At 40.6% G+C, this 18,201-nt stretch overlaps 2 protein-coding genes across 3 annotated transcripts in view; one reads left to right on the top strand and one right to left on the bottom strand.

Moving 5' to 3' along the window:
* On the bottom strand, nt 1-14,285 carry LOC146191032 (uncharacterized). 2 transcript variants are annotated; one of them, XM_084601460.1, is made up of 7 exons: nt 14,026-14,284; nt 13,811-13,945; nt 13,662-13,745; nt 11,695-11,819; nt 9,783-9,828; nt 8,027-8,289; nt 1-722 (listed from the first exon to the last, which is right to left on the bottom strand). In XM_084601460.1, the coding sequence occupies exons 1-7, from the start codon at nt 14,149-14,151 to the stop codon at nt 455-457; spliced, it is 1,047 nt and encodes a 348-aa protein (XP_084457586.1). In that variant the 5' UTR covers nt 14,152-14,284; the 3' UTR covers nt 1-454. The 2 variants fall into 2 exon arrangements, with proteins under 2 accessions (XP_084457586.1, XP_084457587.1); XM_084601461.1 differs by lacking the exon at nt 1-722 and adding an exon at nt 6,989-7,081 and having other exon boundaries at nt 14,026-14,285.
* LOC146191033 (uncharacterized) overlaps nt 14,285-18,201 on the top strand; it is an 8,753-nt gene continuing 4,836 nt past the window's right edge. The window contains exons 1-3 of the mRNA XM_084601453.1: nt 14,285-14,501; nt 16,382-16,575; nt 18,050-18,124. Coding sequence (XP_084457579.1) covers nt 16,391-16,575; nt 18,050-18,124 — 260 coding nt within the window. The 5' untranslated portion in view covers nt 14,285-14,501; nt 16,382-16,390. The remainder of the gene's footprint in view (nt 14,502-16,381; nt 16,576-18,049; nt 18,125-18,201) is intronic.

Here is an 18,201-nt window from a genome sequence, read left to right on the forward strand (position 1 = left end):
GATCCCTACTGTAAAGGGCTTTTTTATTTCAGGGACACAAAGCATCTTCAGCATACAAGAGTAAACAAGGCAACTTGTATTTGCATGAAGCATTTTTCAATGGGTATATGTGTAAATAAAAGCTAATATTAAAATGACACTAACTGCTATTGACTGAAAAATACTGCGTATAACTATATAAAAGCAAAACAAAAAGATGTACACAAAAATAATAAACTCAGAGATCTACAAGAAGTACAATAATGTATGCTAGAAAAAAAAAGACTTGGCATGTAAAGATCTAGAAAGGTCCTGTGTGCACAGCACTAGGAGAACACATTGCTTCTGCTCCACTGCGACATCATGCAAAAAAGCTGTTGGGTGCCACTGCACCGTTTCTACAATTAAATGCAATGGCATCTGTTCCCGACACTGCTCGTAACTAGGTTTACAAGATTCCATGAAAACTACGCCTTCAGCGGCAACAGTCCTTCAGTAAAAAACTCTCTTCCATGCCCAATCCTGAGATGGCATTACAAGCCTTTGTAGCATTACTAGACTGAATGTTCGATGATGATTCACAATAAAATGTAAGGTCATCCCAAAAGTCGCCACGCGGCCCACATTGCATTTGTTCCCTGAATGCTGTTACCACCGATGCAACAGTGCTGTTTTTCACTTGTCCCAGCGCAATCCAGATGCCGGTCACATGCTTCCAGTCCCAAGCTTCTGCTGGGCTTCTCCTGCATAGAGGCCACACCAGTCAGAAAGAATGCTTCATATTTAGAAAGATTTCTACTTGCTCTTGTAGTGCAGTGACCAGATTCCCAAACTGGGGCATCTTTCAAGGAATGTGGCAGCTGCCCTGGCCGTATGCTTGATCGCATCATGTTAATTTCCAGCACTTGAAACTTTGCCTTCGTAACAATTCAGCTGGTTTCATGTTTTGCGGAGGCAAAATAATGTCGCTATGTAGTTAATATGTAGTTGAAATATCAAAACCAATTGCGTGGAGCTGATGCTATTGAGAGCAACAGTCTACAATAACAACAAATAGGCTTTAGCAGGCCTTTCTACAACATGTAGCTTACATCACTATACCTTAATTTCTAGAAAACATAGTGCAATTGAGCCCCCCCCTTGGAAAACACCTCTTAGAATCAACTTTCATTTAACAAAGCATTTTTGATGCCACATTACTGACCTGCACGATTTGACACAAAATGTCCAAGCTAAAAGAAGAAATGGTTTGGTCTGGTTTACGGCGTTTAATGTCCCAAAGAGACTCGGGCTATGAGAGACGCCGTAGTGGTGGGCTCCTAAGATTTCGACCACCTGAGGTTCTTTAACATGCATAACACAGATCAGCACAAGGGCACCTTGCTTCCCCCCCCCCTCTCCCCCCAAAAAAAAGAAGTGTGTGTTATACTCATTTCATCCATGCTGTCATAATATCATAATCTTGCCCATTAGCATGGCAATTAAATGTGAAGTCATCCCTCCAAGTCTTTGCACATGCACAACATGCACATAGCTGCAACTACTAGCAAATATGTTGGTCAGTGTGTGGTATGTGTCTAACTGCACGTGTTTTGTAAACAGTACTAGCACCAATGCATCACCACAAATACGACTGCTCAACATGAACAGGGCATGAACGTGAACTTAAGCACTGTCTTTAAAGGATACAGCGCGACAGTGTTAATGGCTCCTGTATGCCGTCTTCCCTTGTGGATCCTTGTCCGCATCCATTCACTTTGCTACTTGTTTAATCAGTAGCCTTTTAAGGCGATAGCCTTTAATGGCTCATGCTGTCGTGGACAAAGTGTTGTCCCGCTTTTGGGGGTTCTGAATGGCCGAGGCAGGATGCGTCCTTGCCATCTGCAATGCCACATTTGAACGCGCGCCAAGGAACGCCATGCGACAGGAGCGATGGTGTACCATCCAAACACACTTGCCGGAAAAAGTGCGATAGATACTGTGCCCTTCCTTTCCTGTAAAACAATTATAATTAAGGCGAATACCTTTAATGGCTCATACTGTCATGGACAAAGTGTGTCCCGCTTTTGCGGCGGCTGTCGCGTGGCGTTCCTTGGCGCGCGTTCAAGTGTGGGATCGCAGATCGTAGGAACGCTAGATAAGATGAGACTTCTGGAGGAAAGGCGCAGTATCTGTCACACTTTCTCCGACAAGTGTGCGTTTGGATGGTACGCCTCGCTCCTGTCGCGTGGCGTTCCTTGGCGCGCGTTCAAGTGTGGGATTGCTGATGACAGGAACGCTAGACAAGTTGAGACTTCACAGGCTTTCGCCTTTCACTACTTTAGTCGCTAAAGTTCCTCGTAATTTTTATTTGTGCCTCCACACATACTCATTGTCATTAGCATACAGTCATGAGCTGCCGCATCGTGCGAAAGACCACCCGACATAGGTATAAATTTCTGCTAAGCCGTATGAATGTGCCTACATGGCCTATGAGCAGGGTGTCTAACTCTGGATCACAGGGTCCTGGGAGGCTAAATTTGATCTAACCCACACATATCAAAGGCGATACCAGAGTCGATAACACCTGTAGGTTCAGCTAGTCATGTTTTCTTGTGAGTGCACAGTTATGTCACTTGTCAACCATCATGTCCATGATTTTTTGCTCTTAATGGCAATGCTGATATATCAGATTTCTAAAGAATGAGGCCGTTAATGCTATCGCTTAAAAAAAAAAAAAGAAAAAAAACACAGTTACATGTTTAAGCAAACCTGGTGCACAGGGCCTGTCAACTCTGCCAGCTATTTTGATGCAGGTCTGTCGTAACCGGTAACTTCATCAATAGATGCTATGATAACATCTTAACACACACTGAAAGCCTCACCTCAGTGGTTAGGGTAATCAAATGCTGCGCCTGTGGACACAAATTCGATCCTAGTCGTGGCAGCTGTGTTATGATGGAGGTGCGAGGCGCCTATGTACTCTGCAATATCAGTATGGTAAAGAACTCTGCTCTGTTACAGCAATCCATCAGTGTCATTGCGTACTACACCTTCTTTCAGCCCACCTCAAAATTTGTTACCCTATTTCAAAACTTTGTAAATCCACGATGATCGTAAGCCGATCTTGTGTGCAAACGTAACAGCAGAGATAATCTTTTTGCAAAGTCATCTTCAATTATTTTATGAATGACACACTATGTTAACATTCTAAAAACACAAGCCATTAGCATGAAGTCTTTACATTAACCTGAACAAACCTGTAGCAGAAAGAAAACACAATGTGTGTCGGAATTAGTCTGACTGCAATTTGGAAACTTCCTCCTAATTAACTAAAGTTAGATTTCTGTAAAATACACATAATGTAAATCAATTTTGATAATTTTTTTTATTTCTTGCTATACATAAGTAAAATATTTTGAGCATATTAGAAATAATTTTACAACTATACCCTAGCTCACATTTTGCTGTTATATCCCAAGAACATTGCTTACTGCTATATATTTTTTTCCCTACATTTTGTGAAAAACTTGCAGAGTTAGCAGAATACAGCAGATGGCTGGTTCAACATTCAATGTGCTTCTTCAGGCATGCCATACTCAAATCAAGCCATACTCAAAACATATATAATTTCTTTTTTTTTTTTTTTTGCAAAACTCATATTTAGAGCTTATTTTTGCAATAAGTGTTTGTTGATGTGTCTACACTGAGACAGAAATTTATTTCCATAAATATCAAATTTATAAATTTAAAAAAAAAAAAGAAAAGAAAATGTTCTGGCCTGCAATAAGGTCCTAGAAGTGTAACAAAACAAACGGGGTCAAAATAGATACAACAATCTTGAGCACATCTGCTTCACCTGAGTAACTAGTTAGAAAACTAGAATGCAGAAAAATGTCAATTTTTCTAATGTTTTTCTGACATGAAAGACATTGCATTTCATAAAATTACTTTTTTAGAGTATTATCCGCTGGATCTCGGCAAAGAAATTTCAGGGCAGCAGAGAAAAAGAGGCACACAAGTGGGCATAATGATTCAAAAAATTGTTTGTTTTTTTTGCCCTCTGTTGCGATTTTAAAAGCTGCATCCCCTTAATCACTTGAGACACACCCACGTCGGAGAAGCCCTCTTCTGCTTTCATAAAAAAAAAAAAAAAAGCACTTCTGAAGGTTCTGTGACAGTTTTCAGGAAACCGCGCCTTGGCTGTATGTAACATGGCGCTACTTCAGACAAGATTTTCGCATTTATTGCCAAGGACATGATTAAGAAAGTAAAATAAACCAGCCTGCTTGCCACATTAGAGTGCATCATTAGGCCACACACTGTCTAGCCTCTGGGCTCCTGGCTGCTCTTTAGCACTGTGGTGCTAGGTTATTATAGGTGAAATCTTATCTTCAGCCCCTCTTCATCTCTTGCATGCCCTTGGTTAGTTACCTGCTCCTCCTTCTCATCAACCTTTTCGCCAGTCATGCCAGGCAGGAATTGAAAAGGCATACTTATTTTCTTCCATCAACAATGTGCGAAAACTATAGGGCAATAATGTGATGCAGCGTTAGAATTTTCAAAACCATCACAGATGTACATGTGATCTCAGCGTGCAATGGGCTCAGGTGGAATAACGCAGTCAGATTCGTCAGCATCCTTTAGTCACTAGCAGCCAAGTTTATATTTGTAGATTGTAAGCACTGCATTGCAGGCTGTTATCAAAGAAGTAAAAGCACTGTTTTGTGGCACTAAACTAAAATCCTATTGATATGTTCCCAGTTAGTACTACAATTTTCCACTATATAAGAACAAAATCACGTTTCATATGCATGTAGACAACAGAAATGCCCCATGGATCTAACTACAATATCTTTCTTCTGGTTGTTAGGCTTCTGAATAACACAATTTCCCTGCTGTTATTTCCAATATTTTGATGAATTCTGGTCATGAAAAAATATTGAGTGACTGATGGCATATACGCAAATATCATCATCATCATCAGCCTGATTATACCCACTGCAGGGCGAAGGCCTCTCCCATATTTCTCCACTTAACCCGGTTCTCTGCTAGCTGCATCCACTTGACCCCTGCGAACTTCTTAATTTCATCCGCCCACCTAACTTTCTGCCGCCCCCTGCTACGCTTTCCTTCCCTTGGAATCCAGTTTGTTACCCTCAGCGACCATACGCAAATATGAGTCGACCAAACGTAGGCGAACACACCCGCTTTCATCACAGAGGTCTCTTTGCAGTGTACAGGCAAGAAGGAAGCACCCAAAATAAACTACGCTAACAGAGCTGGCCATCCCAACGGAGATGTGTATGTGTATGTGGAGATGTGTATATGTAGAAATGTGTATGCTCCTTTGCAGTGCTTCATCTACTGCACCCATTGAACATCATCAGTGTGCTAGCGATAACTCTGCATAATAACTTAAAAGCCTTCTGCGTAGCTTACCGACACGCTCTGTCAGTTGGCATGTAATAAACAAATGAGGTCTAGCTTTCAATCTAGTTTTCATTTTTTTTTCTTACGGCACCTTTTTTTTTAATGCACTTCAAAGTCGCAGTACATCTATTAGCCCACTAACAATGACTTTCATGTTGATTTCGGAGTCTTCCACATTGCTAACGAACATGCTTTGTAAGAAGCGTGTGATCAAACAACTGAGGTTTCATTTTTAATATTGTTTTCTTTTTTATCCCTCGACCCTCAAGGCACCATTTTTTTTTAACCACCGTAGCGTCTAAGTCAAAAGCACGAATGGCCAGCTCGAAAACGTTGCAAATCTCGGGATTTTGCCTAGTCTGCGGTTGATTTTATCGACATCCTGAGGGCAGCAACAAATCTGAACATTACTGCGTTTACTGTCAGAATTCAGTTACCATAACGATGACAACAAAAACCAGGCTGGAACATCGGTGCCAGTTTAACATCAGTGAATCCCAGTTAGTTTCATTTTTGCCATTGGCCTCGTTTTGCATATCCAGTTGTTATCTTTTATGAAGAATGGATCCTTTGCAAAACTCTAGAGATTGGCCTCTTCGCACAGTAAAAATTATTTCACCGTGGCGGCCAAATCTGTATCAGGGGCAGAAATTTGGTATCGTGACAATAATGGCTGCGTCCATTTCCTGCACGCCTCTCCTGTGTGTTGCTGCTGCAATTACAAGATTAAGAGCGCTCTGCGAAGCTAATGCCTTGCAGGTGCCATTCATACTACCTCCCTCATCTCCAACTCCTTCCAGACTCCAATGGTGAAGGAATACTGCTCGCCACGTTTGTGCACGGCATCAGGCTTGACATAGAGGTATTCTGCACTTCACCTAACTTCTTCCACAATGACTGGCCGCGCCGTCATGGTAAAGGAGTTCTTGCTATGCAGCAAAGCTGACTTGCAGAGTTTCCAAAAGATCCATACTACTTTGTACGTTTTGTATATTCCAGAAAAAAATTTAAAACTTTTTTTTACAGTTACAAATGCGATTTTACAAGGCTTGTTAAATTTTTTCATAAAATCTTGATGTCAGTGCACGTTAAAGAATCCCAGGTGGTCGAAATTTCCGGAGTCTTCCACTAAGGCATCTCTCATAGCCTGAGTCTCTTTGGGACGTTAAACCCCAGAAACCACGAACCACCACTCGTAAAATCTTGCCTTTGGTAAATAAACTTTTGTGCTGCAATGTATATTCATTGTTAAAACTTATACACCTAAAAAGCATGTTTTTTAGCTTTAATTTTGCATGTTACATAAGCTATTAAACCTAATAGCTTTCCCACCCACACATAAATAAGGCTACCGAAACCTACACAAAAAAAGATCATTTTCCCTACGATAGGGAAACAGTTAAGGGCTACAGGGAGAGGCATCTGAGAGCTACAACAGTGCGTCTACATATGGGCGGTCTGTATGTAGGGAACAAAGTGTGTAGAACACGAACGTTGGGACAGTCAGCCGCCACTGTTGCTTCACTGCACTCACTAATTAAAAGAGGTAAAGCATTGAAAAGCAGCGCGAATAAAGATTGAGACTGCTTTTGCCATTGCAATCAACTGTTAGGAAGGTTCAGAAGTTTATTTTGCGTAAGCATTGTATGGCTATGTAGACTGGTTTCGCATGGGCATGGTCTTGTCAGCGCTGTAAAAGAGGAACTAGTTGGTATATCGGGAAAAGAATGGTACCATCGGATAGAGCATCAAGGAAAGGTGTGCAAGTGACAAAATGGTTGATGTCAGTTAATTTGTTAAATAATTACAGCCGATTAAGTTAATCAGACGCTGAAATAGCCAGGACCAATGTCGACATTCAAAGGGGGTCATGTGGTACGTACTTGTCGTCCGGTGATGTAGGCCTAACTTCCAGTGGCGAGAAATTTGAAATCTTTGAACATGAACAAGCAGAAAAGGTCGTTATTTGCGTGCACAAATGGGTGGGAATGGTTAGAAACCAAGTGCAGTCTGAACAATTCCGAAAACACTCCAGAATCTGCAGTGCAGAAATGCAAGAGTCTCAGCGTTGCTGCTGCACATGGTACATCGCGCGCCCCTTGTTGAACACAGATTCTATTGAACGCATCGAAGTTCACCGGCGTTCTATAATTCTTTTATGGGCAAAGAAAGGCGCAGTATGTGTCGCTCGCGGAATCCTGCTGATGCATCTCACGGACAACACAGCAACGCTCAGGCTTACGCATTTCCCCAGTGCAGATTCTGCCGTGATCTCGGAAAATTTTCTGCGTGAAAGAAAACACAAATTCAGCCCGATCCTGTGGGAAATGGAAAAGGATGAGCTAGCAAGCTTAATCTGTCCTCAATTTTCGCAAACCTTAGAACACAGCACCCTCTCAAAATTATTTTTCCCCTGAATCCAATACACTTCATCTCAGCAGGACGTAACTAATGACAATGAGAGCATGCTCTGCAGTGCAAGCATTCGACTAATTGATTACATATGTTTTCTCTCTCTCTCTCTACATGATTACATGTCTGCCAGGACAATGTAAAAGCTCTCATGGCCCATCCATTGTTTTGGATGCACCTCAGACCATATTCTTGTCAGCACCCTCACATCTCCTTAACCAACCTTGTCGGTAACCACTCGTCCGCACCAGCTGTAAAACATGGTTCCATGGTTTCTGCGTGGGCTTGCAGCCTCCGCAGCAAGCACTGGAGAAAACCGGGATCCTTGCAAGCTGCCTGACACAATAGGCCAATCTCCTGGGCCCAGACTGACGCTGACACCTGCTCATCACTTGCAGCAAGCCTCTGTGAAAGCCACTGAGCAGTGTAACACGACACCGTTTGATAGACATTTTCCTCACAGCAGACAATTCTCAGCAGCAGCTCCTGAAAGAAAAAGGAAAGAAAACAAAAGTGAATTTCCACTTAACCTGGTTCACATAAATATGGTGTAAAATAGGTCTACGAGCATTTTCTGAATTCTTGAACATGTGAAAAATTAGAACCCTTCCTTCTTCCACATGTTAAAATATCTATGATAGATGTAGTATCTGCATCCTGCCACTTTCCAAAGCAAGAAAATAAAAGGTGCAAATCTTTCATCCCTCAAGACTACAAATGGAAGAAATGCTCGTAAAAGGTATCACACTCTACAGTGTCCTGATGCAATCTGGGGTTAAGGGGATGGAGAATGTGGCAGCACTCTCAGTGGTTAAGCAGACTTGCAGTGCCATCTCGTGTCAGGCAAGTAAATCAGATGGGCGACGCATCCTCCGGTGAAATGAACCATGAACCATGAAGTGTACAACACTCCTGAAGTACTCCGTGTTTGTGTAAGTAACAAAACCTTCCCGCAACGTAAGCTAGAAATCGAAGCCAAGCCACAGCAAGAACAAAACAAATATATTTTTTCGGTAAGAGTAGATACATGCCACAAAATGAACCGGACGAAACGACGAAATAGTGAAATAAACACGTCCTGTTCATTTTGCGCCGTGTATCTACTCCTATCATGTACCAACTAGGCCAACAGCCGATTCTTCTGAACATTATTTTTTTGGTGCCTACTGACTGTGGAAGTGTTCGTCTGGTAGAAACTCTCAAGTGACATGCAACATTTTAATGTTACAAATGTAGAAAGAAAAGGCAAAAAGTGCACATAGCATTAAGCTCCAATGACCTCACTGGGAACCAACAAGAACTGAAACCAGCAAGCCAGCAAGATTGGCATGCCACTGACGCTCGGATGATCAAGTTGAAATAGTATACCTCAAAAATTTTTGATCACTTCTAAAGAACGAGCAGCCCTTCATCAAACATGCATCCACAACCAGCAACCAGAGAGCAGGGTTTGCACAACAGCTGTGCAGACATGTACTAGTCTTTGATGTTATACATCAGCCATCTAATAAAGAGATAAGGAATTAAAAGGTTGTTTTAGCAGCAAATGAGTAAGGCATGATGAGCATTTCTGAACAAAACTGTGCATACTTTTGTGAAGAAAAATGTCAGTAATCACTGAGCCATGTCTTACAGGCATCAGGTTACTTAAACATCTCGAATTTAAAATTACTGAAAATAAAACTCGATTCAAAAGCTTTCAGTATAGTTTTGACTGACACAAGTGCAGAAAAAGTTCAAATATATAAATGGTCTGTACTGTAACTTGTAATGGCCAGAGATGTATGCAGTGAATGAAGGGGGAAAATAAAGGAGAACACAGTACAGTATATGCAACATCTCTCACCAAATGTCTTACCGCCAGGCATGGCCTGTCCAGGAAATATACCAATTTCTGTCTAGTCATCATTTTGCTATAGCTATAACCAAATAACTATATAGCTATGTAAATTACTAAGCATCAAGGTGGATAATCTTACAGGTGATGTCCTTGCCAACATGTCAAGCTGCATGTCCAAGGCATTCCTAGAAAAGAAAAGCGAAATAGAACAAAAGAGAAATTCAGTGTACATAGGGCACCTTGACCTATTTATCTCATATCCAATTTATGAGGCAGGCACAGAAGAAATGAAATAATCAGAACGTTCAAACCACCTGTTTTTACTTAAGTTACCCTTGTATTTCATGAACATACCAGAGGCAAAAAATAGCAACAGTTCTTTCAACCGAAGAAAGCACATGGAAGTAGCAATTTTTTTAAAACTGCAGTCAGCTGTTCTTTTTATTGGTTTAATTGCATGTGGGCACAAAAGAAGTAAAAGTAGAAGCAAAGGTAATGCGTCATTGCTATGAACCAAGCCCATGTTCACTGCAGCAACTTCTCCTCGGCCAACTGAGGTATAGTAGTGGCTGCTTTCCTGTATAGTAGAACCTGTGATATGAATCTCACGGGGTAGTGAAAACTTTTTGTATCATCTGAAAATTCGTATCGTCAAAACAAACAAAAATCAGTATGCAGAAGAATGGAAAAGGCATCCACATAGATGCGTTTCCGGCAGAAGGGATTTATTATATATGGCTGCATGGCCACAGCTGCCTACGAGCGGAGCGTACAGCACGAGAGCTGATTGTGACGGTGGAAATATGTAGGCTGCATGCCACCGCAAATTGCTCCCTGCGCATAGAGCTCAAAGAGCAATCACAGAGTCAACAATGTGCCAGCAGTGTGCAGTGCTGAGGGCTGCTGTCGTGTTTCGCACGTTCATATCATTTATAGTGGCTTGGGAGAGTGTTCAGAACATCCGCAATTATGATTTTAAACACTCACCATTCAAATTACGATACTTTTTTTTTGTTCATTGTTTAGTGTCCTAGTGCACAATGCACTCCAGCCGGAGAATTTTATAAATTCGTATGAACCGGGTTCACAGCACCAAGATTCTACTTATAATTGTGCATAAAAATAAATGACTGAGCTAGTAAGTGCTAAACAGTGCTGCTAACCACTATTTGTTACACTGAAACCAAATTCAACAAGTACAGCATGATTAATTTTGGAGCAGGCAACTCACTGAAACCATGTTTTGCTCCTTAATGCCTCTCTGATGCCATATCATAGGCTCTCACAATAGATTGTGAAGTATGTCTTTCACTGAGTTCACTGAAAACTGACTCATTACATGTTACCTCCTTTAATGACTATATGTGCACAGTTCTTGTCTTCAAAGTATTTTCTGCCTTGGCTTCGGAACAGGTGAACAATACAGCGAAAAGAAAAGTTCTAAAATTGAACTGCAGAATCATGGTGAATGTTTTATATCATAAGTTGTGATTATGACATAAAGCTCAAAATAAATGAGATATCACACAGAGAACAGTAAAAAGAAATATTTGAAGGTTTTGAATAATTTTGCATGTGCTCATGAGAAATAGAAATATACTTCTTTGAGTAAATTTTCTCTTTTATCAACAGTTCAAAAAAGAATTGTGCTAAAATAGTGTTGTGCACCCATAACAAATTACAAAGAAACATCATGATATATCAGTTGAGTATTAAAAAATATGGCATTAAAAATGGTATCACAGTGGAACATTAGAAAAAAAAGAAAACTAATGTATTGCAAAAACCTTTAAGTAAAAGTTTAGGAAACTACATTACACATATTACACATTTCAGCTTGCGCTGCTAAAAAGCACGAAAATTGCTGTTGCATGAGAAAAAAAAAGTTTTATAGAACACAAGGAGCATATATCATACTTCATATGAAAGCATATAGCTACGAAGCTGTTTCAAGCCCCAAGTAATTTTGCAGTGTAACTCATGCACTTAGAAAGACGCTGTTTGAGCAGCTTAGACAACAGCATGATGCACTGGAGCTGTCTACTGCTTACCCAGAGAGTGCAGACAGCTTTTTCATGTGTGCCTCAAGTGCTGTGCCATGCCGAGTCTGACTATTCTCTTCTTTAATGACCAAATCCTTAAGTACCGAATTAATCACAAGGACTTCACACACCACCTGGAATACAACAAGCATACAACTTCTCAAAATTATTTTGCAAAAGAAATGTTGACACAGGATGCAATAAGAGTGCCAGAAAGAAAAGCCAGAAGCAACTTATTAGATCTACTGGCATGAACAGGGGCAGGAAAGAAATAATATTTTTCAAAAAAAAAATTATAAAAATCAAAACATAAGTATTAAAACACTATCCCTGAAGAGAATCATTTGTCATCAGAAACTTAATCAGTAAAAGGCAAAAACATGGCATGTGTGCCATCACAAAAAGCCCCAGAAGAAAAATTTACTGCTTGATGATGTGAGAGCATATTCAGCGAGTAAAGCGATCGTAATAAATCACTCCTGTTACTTATTTTGGCAATATCTTGGAGAATGGCACAGCAAATGGCATAACAATCACTACAAATCTCTAAACCGTGTGGACCGGATAAGGGCTCCCCCTTCGTGTCTGCCATCACTGAAAGCAGCAAACATATTAGTAACTCACAAAACGTCTATGTTACAAGTGGATTAAAACTTCTGCTCTAGCTGAAAGCACTTACATGTTCTAGATCTCGGCCTTCTCAATGCAATAAAATATTTACATAGTTGTAACTAAGGCCACATTTTGGTTATACTAATTTTATAGAATACTACTATACTAGAGTACTAGAGTTTTAAGCACAGCAAGAAAAGCCTGAAGGGGAAAGCTTGCACACACACATTCCTTTTTCATTCATCTCAGCCTCCATTCTCACTCAAAACAGGTATGTAAGTGAACTATAAAAAATGGCAACAAACAGGACAGGGTATTAGAACAGCTGTGAGCAGAAGCTTTAAGGCAACAAGATTCATTTTCATCAGCGACACCATCGGCCAGACTATACCCACTGCAGGGCGAAGGCCGCTCCCAAACTCCTCCAATTAACCCAGGCCTGTTAGGTGCATCCACTTGACCCCTGCGAGCTTCTTGACCTCATCCGCCCACCAAACTTTGTCACCCCCACTACACTTTTCTTCTCTTGGAATCCGATTTGTTACCGTAAGCGACCATCGGTTGTCCTCTGTACGCACTACATGCCCTGCCCATGCCCATGCCCATTTTTTCTCGATTTTCACTAGAATGTCATTAACTCGAGTTATTCCTTTGACCCACTCTGTGCACTTGCTATTTCTTGTTACACCTACCATTTTTTGTTCTATAGCCTTCTGAATTATCCTCAACTTAAGTAGAACCCTTTTCCCTCACAATTTCACCACAGCCTCAAACCTCCGAGTCTAATCAATCATCAAGTGGTACATGACAATCACTGAACCTTTCATAAAATCAGACAAGGAGAAAACTTTTTGTATCTTATGTGAGGATGTGCATGCTGCTCACAAGGGCATCAAAGGTAATGGCTGTTTGACTGCATCATAACAAGACTTGCTCTTGGGTTAGCGAGTTGATGTAGAACGAAAAATAAGATAAACACGAAACTAAGATCCCAACCACCTCAAGGTAAACTGTTATTAAAACTTGTTTCCTTCACGTTTCCATATCAGCTTTTGTTGATGTGACACAAGTTTGTTTGCAAGAAGATAAAACTCAGAACTTTACATGACGAGCAAAGATTCAAACTGCTGGTTTTTAAGCAAAACACTGCCCTATTTGTTCTCAGTAGCGTCTACAGCGCGGAAAATGTCAGTAATGCGTTGGATTTTCTCTCTACTTGCACTGACCGCATTAAATTTTGTAGCGCTACATTTAGTATGGGTTACCTGCTTCCCGATTGTCATGAAGATTCACTCACAGCATCAACATTTTTATTCAGGTACCAACTGTCTTCTAGGAAGCAGGAACAACTACTGTTTGCATACCTCCAGCCAAGGCGCTTCAATCAGCTGAGAATTCAAGATGATTTCTACGGTCCCTTTTCTCAGCGCAGGGCACTGAAGAAGCTCCTGCAAAGTGAGAACGCAATATCAGCTTTTACTGTTCTGCTTGAGGCAGACATTACAATACTCACCGTTACCAGTAACTGAGAAGAAACCTTCAAGTCATCGAAAGTGACGACCCTTTGACCAGCGGTCAATTTGTTCATGTCTTTCAACAACATTGCGACGTCACTAGCGTAGCCTTTTGAAATGGCTTCGTAGTACACCTGCAAATAGAGCAGCATTTTCTCGTGTTAAACAAGAGTGCTAGTTTCGCGATACAGATTGATGAATAATAATGTGCCACCTTCTCACAGTACTTGGCCCATTGAATGCTTTTTTCGAGCGAGTTTCGAGTCCACAGAGGCTCTGTGTGCGCAGCCTTGAGAATAACGTGAAAAAAGTAGTACAAATTTCTAGCCAAAACTTCCATGTGGAAATAAAACTTAGGAAAAAGTTGCCCGCAAGCATAAAGATGCTGTTTTTCTGTGCTCACGCACACCTAACAAATACGATCAATTTTTAGCGCTGTTGACAATTGATGCCAATGGCGACAGCGACATTGGAAACCAGAGAAAGTACGATTAAGGCATCCGCCCCTCAAAACCACTAGCTCAGTTTTTTTTTTCTTTCTTATTATAATAAGTTTTTGTAAAATACAAGCAAATGAAATTATTGCATTTATAAATACCGCACAAGAGGTTTGTACGAAAGGCACGCACGTGCTTCAGCTTCGTCTGCTAGCGGTTTGACGCATCGTTAGAGACGGCTGTGGCAAAAAAGGTAACGTTCAAAACCAATGATTTATTCAAAGCTTCGATAACGTGCGCGTATGATAAATTTAGCTATAATCATTGTGCTGTTTCTAGTACATGACGCGGCAGATAAATGTAACGTTTAAAGCATCGTAATTTGCATACGGATAGCGAGTGCATTTGGCAGTTTTGGAGTGCTACCTGCAAACCTCATTCGCGCTGCGTACACAACGATTCAGAAATTTGCCTGAGAACTTCATCAGCCTTAAAATTGATCTCTGTCGCCCCGCACTTGACTAGGAGTGGCACATTAATTAACTTGCTCTGTGAACTGCGGGAGATGCGCATGCAGTGCTTTTCAAAAGCGCATATATGTAAATGGGCGTCGTCCACGATATTAGAGAGAACATATTGCATAAATCTACATATGAGTGCCATATATGAGAGCGAATGAAATATAGCTGCCTTTAATTGTTGATTTATGTTTAATTAAATCAATTAAGCAGTAAGTTTAATTAAGCAGTATGCATATGTATACCAAAGATGTAAAATTCTCATGTGTTTTAAAAAATTGGAAACGCCAAAAGGGAGCTTCTATTCTGAATGTTCAGAATAGTTAAGCACATAATTATGTCACTGCCTAGCAGCGGAGGTGGAAATTAAGCTTACTACTATAGAAATGAGCTCTAACATTAATTCACAAGTTAAAACACAACAGGAGTGCACGTTTTCTTCCAATATACATATGTACTGCATTTATGGTCGAGACTGTCGATGAACAAAGAATCGTAAAAAGATGCACTATATAGAAGCTTAATTTGCTAAATTGTATTCATTACTACAGTGTCAGTGCAGTCGCGGTTAATTAGGCAACTTCACTTGACAGGCAAATGCATGATCTAGGAGCGTTTGATGCTGAATTCAGACGTGCTTGGTACATCACTGCACTGAAATTGCAAATAATGAAAACAATTTAGAAGATTAGGCTCATAATTGTTTTTTCTTTTTACAGAGAGCAGAGTGCAGACCCCACTAAAAAAAATGAATCATTCATATTGCGCTTCCAAATGGGCTTTCCAAATATATCATATCAGCTTAAAGGTGCCATATTGCTTCCTCAGAGAAATATGGCTGTCAACTGAAATTAAGATAGAAGAGAGTCTGTAATTATATCTATATGACACAATGAGGTGAAGGTTCGTTTGGGACTGGATCACAGATCTCTTGCAGGTGTTTCAGCAAGAAATCCATGGAGGAAGTTTTTTTTCTTCCTCCATGAAGAAATCCAAGCAACTGATATGGGCTAGGGATTATTGATCCCAGTGCCTTCCCAGTAGGGCAAGTTCTCAAATTGTTTTCAAAAGTAATTCACAATCACGCAGTGTCCATCCAGACTCTGCAAGTCCAATTATGGCCCAAAATTTACATTCGACAAATGTGGAAGTTTTAAAACATACCAGAACACTCAGTAAAACTCACTACCTTTTGACCGGTGTTGAGAATGCCTGTCCATAGTAATTATGCTCTGTTCTGGATAGAAGAGCCATTCATACCACCACACAAAACAAATGCTGACTTTAAACTGAATTGAATTGTTTCATGTTTTTCTGCTGATCTTTTTTTTTTCCCACACGGACTTCATGAAAATTTAACGTGAGAGCAAAGCACAGTTAAACTGACCAGAAGCTTTTGCTTGTCATGTGCCACCAATTGTAGTAATAAGAGTGTCCTGCATGATTCCATTGTGTAAAGGAAAACAAAATAATGTTATGGCAGACCACAGTGTGCTGTAGTTCAAGTTTGGTCCAGCGTGTTAACTCTAAAGCTGATTTACACTTCAGTAACCCAACGCCCTAAAGTTTTTGCTCGCATCCTTTGTTCTCCTGAGTGTGGGTTTCATTCCTTCAGGTGTTCATCATGGATGTTTACGAAGAAGAATTTGGTGACCTTCTACATGCCCGAAGACGAACAGCCTATGAACAGTTCTATGCAAAAAACATAAAGAAATTGGTCACCAAATACCATTTTCTCCCAGCAGAGCTCATTGAATGCAGAATGCAGAGCATGTGGAACCGATGTTTAGCAAGAAACCCTCTCTTAAGGTATGTAAAACCTTGTTGAATGTCATATATGTTTCTGCTCCTGAATGTGTTACTGAGTCAGCATAAACCTCCACTGCACAATAGAACAGATTTTTGCCTAGCAGCAATCAATCACTCGCTTTCATATAAAATATACCAAGGTAGTGCAGGCAATCACCCTGTGCTGTCCTGTGTCTGTTGTAGTTTTTAGTCATTATCATTCAAATGCGGCTCGCATTTTAAAAAAAGTATTCTTTCAAACAAGGAGAGCCAACTAATTATAATGACAATACAAGGTTGGCTTAAATTGTCATTAAGACTTGTCATTGGGACTTAATGCATCCCATCCTACCTTGTGCATCATTAAATTAGGCTGCTGCAACTTCTTTCACCATGTCTCCTTCTTCACTGAAAGCTTGAGATGTAACCTTGTGCATAATTAAATTAGGCTGTTACAACCCCTTTCACCATGTTTCCTTATTCAGTGAATTATAGAGATATGCTTGTCTCACCAGTGTGAGGTGAAGTGAGCGTACATGAGCGCATGCGCGCTCAAACATGCATGCTTACCATTTGGACGGCCATTCTTGGGTGCATACCTGTATCAAAACCTTTAAGTTAAAGCTTTACCAGGCCCATTCATTGAAAGACCCGTCTGCCTCGTGCCACTTTCACGTTCCTCCTGCAGCAGTACTAAGAGAGTGAACGTGGATGGAAAGGGAGAGATACGGCCCTTGCATGCTAGGGAGTAGTGGAGAAATTATGTCAGTGCCAGAACGGCCGGTCGACATGTGTGATGTTTTGAAGGAACATGTACATTCTTAGAGATTCCAGCGTGTGAGTGCTTGCATGAATACGGGAGAAGCGGCTGTGCCAACGCTCTAGATAGCAATGTGAATAGGCTGGCCTTTGCAGTTACGTTCATATGTATCACATTTTGTCTCTACCAATTATTTTTTAAAGCATATGACTCCCAACTTGGGATGGGACCCACAATCAGTCTTTAATTACACCTTTTTGATTGAGGTGAGAAGACAGTGACATCATGAACGTACGTCTAACATCTACCAATATAAACTATGCCAAACTAGTGCACATTATACTAGGTTTAGCCATGTTAAACCTCCATAGTTGTTTTTCTCCTCTCCTTGATTTCACCAGCAGTATCTTCATGATCATACTTGATGTAAACTGCTGCCTGTCAGAACACCACAACAGTGCTATCAATTTCCCGACAGGTCTTTAGGCTTCCCATGAACACTTTCATATATATGAGTGCTATATATTGAATGCATTCAAGAGCAAGGCAGCTTCAAAGCTGTAGACTTAGCAAGTACATGACTTGTATATAACACTCCAAAATCTGGAGACAAAAATTAAAGGTTGCGCCTTTGTACAACTGTATGTCAAGAAAATAGTTTGTCTCAGTCTTTAAATTTGTATCTCTTTTTGTATGATTAGCTGCAACATCTAATCGACACAAATTGTATTCCAGGAAGAAGCATGAGAGTGAGGTTGAAGCTACAAGGCTCCTGCTTTCAAAGGGCAAAAGAAACAGAACCCGTCAAAGGTAAAAACTGCATCACTGCACTCTTAGATTAGGCATTAATTTAAAAAAAAAATGACAAGAAAGCTTAAGAAAATTGC

This window comes from Amblyomma maculatum, chromosome 4 (assembly GCF_055883805.1).
Source record: "Amblyomma maculatum isolate TAMU_Amacu chromosome 4, ASM5588380v1, whole genome shotgun sequence".
Taxonomy (NCBI): domain Eukaryota; kingdom Metazoa; phylum Arthropoda; class Arachnida; order Ixodida; family Ixodidae; genus Amblyomma; species Amblyomma maculatum.

What these genes read in the sequence shown, in the direction of transcription:
- LOC146191032 (XM_084601460.1), bottom strand. Translation starts at nt 14,151, where the DNA reads ATGGAAGTTTTGGCTAGAAATTTGTACTACTTTTTTCACGTTATTCTC. An exon ending in TTGAAGCGCCTTGGCTGGAG is followed by an intron (nt 11,820 to 13,661) that starts GTATGCAAACAG and finishes GTTGTATTCCAG; the next exon opens with GTGGTGTGTGAAGTCCTTGT. An exon ending in AAGCTGTCTGCACTCTCTGG is followed by an intron (nt 9,829 to 11,694) that starts GTAAGCAGTAGA and finishes TTTCTTTTCTAG; the next exon opens with GAATGCCTTGGACATGCAGC.